Source organism: Lactuca sativa, chromosome 3 (genome assembly GCF_002870075.4).
Source record: "Lactuca sativa cultivar Salinas chromosome 3, Lsat_Salinas_v11, whole genome shotgun sequence".
NCBI classification, from domain to species: Eukaryota; Viridiplantae; Streptophyta; class Magnoliopsida; order Asterales; family Asteraceae; genus Lactuca; species Lactuca sativa.
Window position 1 is genome coordinate 46,166,470 of NC_056625.2, and position 7,385 is coordinate 46,173,854.

General features: G+C 35.7%; 1 protein-coding gene across 1 annotated transcript; it reads left to right on the forward strand.

Annotated features, from left to right (window-relative positions):
- Nucleotides 1–4,739: 4,739 nt before the first annotated feature.
- On the forward strand, nt 4,740–6,636 carry LOC111909074 (tetrahydroberberine oxidase). The gene has a single exon (XM_023904861.2). It carries the CDS (start codon nt 4,745–4,747, stop codon nt 6,398–6,400), a length of 1,656 nt encoding a protein of 551 aa, XP_023760629.1. The 5' UTR covers nt 4,740–4,744; the 3' UTR covers nt 6,401–6,636.
- The last annotated feature ends 749 nt before the right edge of the window (nt 6,637–7,385 follow it).

The window sequence follows — 7,385 nt, forward strand, 5'->3', positions numbered from 1 at the left end:
TAAAGTTTCCACATTTACGTCCATGCATTCTAGAAACACCCTCTAAGGTTCATTTTTGGCTTCATAATGGACATATTGCATGAATGGGACATGGAGGTTATTAATGTTTGCAGCTTTAATCCTCTAGAGGTCTTATAAAGGCTAGATCTACACCCTCAACATCTGGAAAACGCTTTTCTTTGAACATCCAAGCCAACGTCCCAAAACCAAGTCCAAAACTACAAAAGATGAGATCTAATAAGCTACATGTCAAGGTTATGACTTTATACCTCCAAGATGCAGCCTTTGATGTAGAGTTTCTGGATCCAAGATCTCTCCTCCAAGCTTGATACTTCTTTCTTAAAAACTCCTTTCAAAATCTCCAACAATCACTCTAAAACTTAATGCACAAGGGGAAAGCCGATCTAGGGTTTCTTCTAAACAAAGAGGCCGGTAGGGAGGCCAACCCTAGAAGTTAAGTTCTTTAAATAGGGTGCAACACCCGGAAAAATTTGGGTTTTCGTTCCCAGCGTCAACTCGTCGAGTTTGATCCTTAAACTCCGCTGCCAAATGGATTCCTACACAACGAGTTGGAGCTCCCCAAATCGTCGAGTTCCATTCCAAACCCTAAAATGCTGAAAATTAAATAATACCTGAACCAAGTGTTACATGGAGTCCCTTCCTAGGACCTCCTCCCGGGACGCAAGTGACGTGTTATCTGACTAAATCTATAGGTTCCCGACGAAGATCTCATGCCAAGCGTTGTATCTCATCAATGGAATAACGCTACAACACTTTCGGTTTTCAAAGTTTTACCAATTAGTATCAAAACCTAAAACATATTAGCTCTGATACGACTATTGGGGATTCATTACATCAATTACACTATCTTAAGGTAGTAGAATAATCATCAGATTTACCTAAGTGAACATGTATCCTAGAATATAGGTTTTACTAGTTGTAGCAACTTACTTCAAAATCTACTAAAAGAATTAAGCATGTTACCTATCGATCCTTAGATTATGTGATGGACAACCTTGTAATTGATAAAGAGCCCAAAGTAGAACTCCTCTAATGTAGTCATACCCAAGACTCCAACATCAAACAAGAAATAAACCCTAACAAGGTTTAGTGTCGAAAATTCAATAACCCCAGAGAAGGGGTATAATTTATGTCCATAGAGAGAGAGATGGGAGAGGGGAGAACGAATTTGTAAAGGAAAAAGCATATAGGGTTTGATCTATAGCTCCCTATTTTTTGGAAACTAATTAATCCTTCAGCAATTCGGATTCCTAAAAGATAATCCTTACCTTAAAACTTTGTCTTATTCTTATCAGGATAAGCAGAAATCGTCTAATTAATATTCAACTCCTAAAAGTAATTAAAAACAATTTAATTAATTATCAAAAAAAATCTAATTGATTTATTAATTCTTTAATAAATTAACAACTTGTTTTATCTATTTCCTTAATGTTATCTGTGTCATGAGGCCAACTTAAAAGAACCTTGTTATTATTTAGAAATATTATCAACTAGTTAATGACATTGGACATTATTTCCAACATGAACGGTCCACATTCGTTTATTACTTTTTCTTTGGAGAGAATCTAGTGTCATCGTGTTAGTGATTTCTGTGTTAACAACATATTTTTTGTGTAGTTATTATTAATATTTAGACATGTTGAGTTTAGTATATTATCCGAAACTAGAGGTGCAAGGTACACACTCAGAGTAATAAATTTGGACTTAGGAATAAGGGGTAGAGCGCATGACAGTAATTTAATCTAATAACTTGTTGGGTAAATGGAGCCATGCAAAAAAATATCAAGCCTTTCCAATTATGACAATAAGTTTATGGTTCAAGGACCATAAGTATAACTTGGCATAAATCACAAGTCAACTTGAATTTTTGGGTGAACCTCATATCACCAGTTTTTTAGTGTAATAGTTGGTGAATTTCAACGACACATGTCCACGCTTTTTTTTTCAAAAGTCAAAAAGTTGGAATTACGAATGGTCACACATGCATGACAATTTGCTTCTAAAAAGAGAAACTTATATATATATATATATATATATATATATATATATATATATATATATATATATATATATATATATATATATATATATATATATATATATATATATATATGTGTGTGTGTGTGAGCGCGCGCGCACGCGTTGAAGCAAGATTACAAAGATACACCAAATAGATAGTGATGTAGTTTCTTTAGTGAATAACCTTTTGTTTAGCGAGTGATATCTATATTGAGTGATCGGATTACCAATATGCAGTTTAGCTTTATATAATTGTAAGTTTCTTGGTGATAATAAATCTCTCTCTCTCTCTCTCACTCACTCGCGCGCGCGCGCCCGCGCCCGTGGATGTAGGTCAAATTAGACCGAACCACATTAAAAATCATGTTTCGAGTTTACAATTTTTAGTTTTCATTTTTCTATAGTTATATTCCATGTGTGTTACCGAAATCATTTATTGTTTTGTTTGAAGTTGTTTAACTTTTTTTTGTTGAAGGCCAACATAATTACCCCCAAACAACCTTTTTTGTCACCAAATTGGTGTGTAACCATCATTTAACCACCTTTTTCGTTATGTAAATGAAGATGGATGTTCGAGAATAGGGGTTACAACTTTCATACTCAAAATTTGATCATTGGCATCTATGTCTCTCTAAAAGCATATCACAACATGTAGTCAATGTTTCTAACTCAGATTAGACTTGTAATTAAAATTGAAGTTTGTGGATTATCCCACTTTTGAATTCATGTACTCCATACTATACGTATAAATTATTATAGATTTCGGAAAGTGATATAATCACAATCCTTGAAACATCCAAGTTATATTGTCATTCAAAATCCCTAAATTCTAGCACTTTGTTCTTCCAGTCAAGAAGGAGTCATTTATCACTTCAGTGTCGATTATGAATACGGGTGAAAGGAGAGGGGTGGCAAACATAGTTTTTGAGACTTGTTGGATTCATAATCTCATTTGGGAGCTCCTTTGTTTGCCTCCCATAATAACCATCTCTTAATATGACATAATCATTATAAGTTACATGTATTCAAATCAAATCCAATAACAATGTACCAAACATATAGAGATAAACATTCATTTTGTTTAGGATCAGGTTGCCCCGGGCTTAGTTTGGGTTTTTCATGTTCTTACCTCAACGCATGTATGTTGACATCTTTACGAAGGGTCTCTCGTCTACACTCTTTTAACCTCAAAATTAGTTCAATGTTTGAAAGCTCTCTCCCGACAAAACTACAGGGAACTTGTTATTGTATATGTACACTGGCCCATAAGTTTGTTTGTTAGCTTAGTAGGAACATAGTTTGGGGAAGAATTACCAAAGTCAACATCAATTTAGAACAATACAACTTAGATTTAAATAATCTTTTTTACAGGAACGTTAACACAATGGGTACTATTATCACAAATCACTGGGGATGGAGTCTTAATGGAGGAGGGGAGTATACAGTCTCTACTTTAAGAAAGGAAATCGACATTCAACTACTCGAGAGTATGAACTTGCCAACCATTTGGTCCAAAGTGGTTCTAGGGAAAATAAATATCTTCATATGGCAGGTGAGACTTGGCATATTGTCCCACCAGATTAAATCTTGCACGGAGAGGAGTAAACATTCTTAACACCTTCTGTCCTTTATGCAATGCTTTCGAAGAGATAGTGGTACACATATTCAAGAACTATTCTAAGACAGTGTTTTAAGACACTGGAAATTCAATGACATATACAAACTTGGTGGAATGATTTTCCTGCCTCAATGGACTCGTTAGAAGATTTGTTGGGGCCTTGGGGGTAAACTCTACTGTAAAAGTGGGAAATAGGTCTTTAGAAACCTTAGAAGCGATATCAAGAGCATTCTTATGGACTATATGGAAATATAGGAACGACGTGAACGACGTGATCTTGAACACCAATAATAAGGTCAAGAGTCCGTTAGTTTTAGCTTATGATGTCAAGGCTTTTGCCTTTTATGGATTAAGAGTATGAGTGAAATGGGGTAGGAATTTGATTTGGAACTCTTGGGTTGAAAACCCATTATATTGTACCATGTAATTCCAAGTTCTTGTTGTTTTTAATTGAAGTTTAGCTTTAAAAAAAGATTGGGATTACAAGGTAATGAGAATATGCCATTCAACACATGTTATATTATTTTTTTTTAAATTACAAAATTGAAAAAATTATAGAAAATGAATATGAATTTTGGATCAAAACGGCATTAAATGATCATAAGTTCATTTATCATTTACGGTCTGATTTTGGATCAAACTAGCGTATCTAAACGATAAACAAACTAGTTTAATCCAATGATATATATATATATATATATATATATATATATATATATATATATATATATATATATATATATATATATATATATATATATATATATATTAAATTTCCAACGCTGAAAATGTTGGAAACTTGGAATATTGTCATATTTTACTATTTTTGGTATGCGATGTATGGAAAATCTCTTTCCCAACCATATGCTAAATTTCATATATGCAAAGTGAGTGAATATTTGATCATCGGAGAGGATAAAGAAAACTAATAAAACAAAACTCACGTCTCAATCAAACCATTTCCAAGAGTCCAACAGAATTGAAGACTGAATTGAATTTCCTTTTCTCATCCACCTATTTTTAGCCCCACTTGGAGTCCCTTCTACACTCTTTACTCTATATAAATATGGCAGGGCAGGCATGACCATGAACCAAACTCATCAAAACATGAAGAATTCTCTTCCAAAGTCTTCCGTCTTCCTCTTCGTTTTAACTCTTTCCTTTTCTACTTCCTGGGCAGCCTTATCTTCTATTCTTGACGCTACACCAGGTTCTGAAGATTTCATAAGCTGCATAAAATCCAATTCCAATAATATCAGCGTCTCTCAACTCACTTTTACCTCTGCCAATGCTTCTTTCCTACCCATTTGGCAAGCTGCAGTCCAAAACACTAGATTCCTTAAACCTTCCACTCGTAGGCCATCAGTCATCGTTACGCCTGTGGAAGAAACACTGATCCAAACAACTCTTTTCTGTGCCAAGGAACATGGCTACGAGCTTAGAATCAGGAGCGGGGGACATGACTACGAGGGTCTCTCGTACACTGCTGATGTTCCCTTTGTTATGCTTGATTTCACTAACATGAGGTCTATCGACGTGGATGTAGCAAACAGTACTGCGTGGGTCCAGGCGGGCGCTGTACTTGGTGAAGTCTATTACGCTATTTCTCAGAAAACCGACACCTTGTATTTCCCGGCAGGAGTTTGCCCCACGGTGGGTGTTGGCGGATACATGGGTGGTGCTGGCTATGGAAACCTGTTGAGGAAATATGGTACTGCTGCTGATAATGTTATTGATGCCCGCTTCATGGATGTCAACGGAAACATTCTTGACAGGAAATCCATGGGCGAAGATTTGTTTTGGGCTATTCGAGGTGGTGGTGTTTCAAGTTTCGGAATCGTTCTTGCATGGAAGCTGAGGTTGGTTCCTGTTCCAGAAAAAGTAACAGTCTTTATACTGAATAAGACTTTGGAACAAGGGGCAACCGAAATCTTCCATAAATATCAAACCGTTATACCAGCTATCGATAGAAATTTACATATAAGAACACAGGTGTTCGAGATATATATCGGCAACACTACCAAAAAAACCATCAATATTATGTTCGAAGGAATTTATCAAGGCACTACCGACACGTTACTTCCATTGTTGGACGAAAAGTTTCCGGAGCTCGGTGTTACACGAGAGATTTGTGAAGAAATTAAGATGATACAATCGACCCTTGTGTTTTGGGGCTTTCCAAGCTCCCTCCCGACCGAGATTCTCACGAACCGGTCTGCGATAGCCAAGCTCAACAACAAAAGTAAATCAGACTATATCCGAAAACCTATTCCCATTAGCGGGCTAAAAAAGATTTGGAAAAAATTTATGGAAAATGATGAATCAGCGCTTCTAATGATCAATCCTTTTGGAGGAAGGATGGCTGATTACTCTGAGACAGCAATTCCATATCCTCATAGAGCTGGGGTATTGTTACAAGTTCTCAAGACTGTCAATTTTAACGGGCAAGCTTCGGACACAACCCCTACCTCCCTTCGGAGGTTATCTTGGTTGCGAAGCTTAGAAGAATTATTGACACCTTATGTGTCAAAGAACCCAAGGGAGGCGTATTCGAACTATAACGATCTTGATTTTGGTGTTGGAAATGCTAATTATAAAGAAGCAAGTGTTTGGGGCGAGAGGTATTGGAAGAGGGATAATTTCAAGAGGTTGATTCGAATCAAGGCAAAAGTTGATCCGGAAAATTTCTTTAGGCGCCCACAAAGTATACCAGTTTTCTCATCGTCTCTTTCCGACATATGATGTATCGATGAAATTAGATGAAAGTATGTATTTAGTTTTGGTTTTTTCTTTAATAAACTAGAAATGAAGACATATATCGGAGGTAAACTATATGAAGCGGTCACAGTGTCAGAAATGGAAACATGTGGACTCTACCTCCCTTTGATTACTTCATTACAAACTAGCAATAAATGTACTCTTAGGTTCGGATGTTGTTGCCGTTTAATAAAGTAGCAATAAGTGTACTTTTGTTATTATCTTTCTTTTTTTTGGTTACGTTGCCGACGTCTATTTATTTTTTTTTTCCCAAGTTTGTCAGTCACTTAAAGTGTGAATTACAAAAATGGTTCCATTCGTAAATTGAACCTATATGCTATGGTAAGTATTAAGTTAGTTATAGAGATTAGAGTGTTTGTACGTGGTTTTATTTTTGTGGTGCCTTTGTTCTCACCAATTTATAAGGTTAGAAATAGGATATTAAGGTATTGTAAGATAAAAATTTAAGACAATTTTATCTTATTTGTTTTCATTTGTTATTTTTATAAATAGTGGGGTTGAAACCGATGGAAATTCAATTTGGGTAATTTTAGACAAAAACCAACGCTGCCGGGGAGAATGGATCCAACAAGCTTTCCACTTGATATTGTCGGATGGTAATCAAAGTGCGATAAAAACTCCACAGAAAGGGTTAGATGACCTAAGAAAGGGGAGTACTCTCCAGAAACACCAAAATGTAGAAAAAAATTTGTGGATGAACCTAGAACGAAAAATGGTCGTAACTACATGTAAGCGTATTGCGAGTCAAAAGTCATTTTATCAACATCCCTTATTTAGAAAAATGCTCCACTTTATTGTTAGACTTAACCCAAAATCTCCACCTTGATGATCATGCAAACTCGTCCACTCCAACTTTCAATACAAAAAATTGGACCTGCACACGACATGAAAGTGTAAACCTTCTTTGCCCATATCCAAACCGAAAATCCACATTTTTCCCTATAAATGA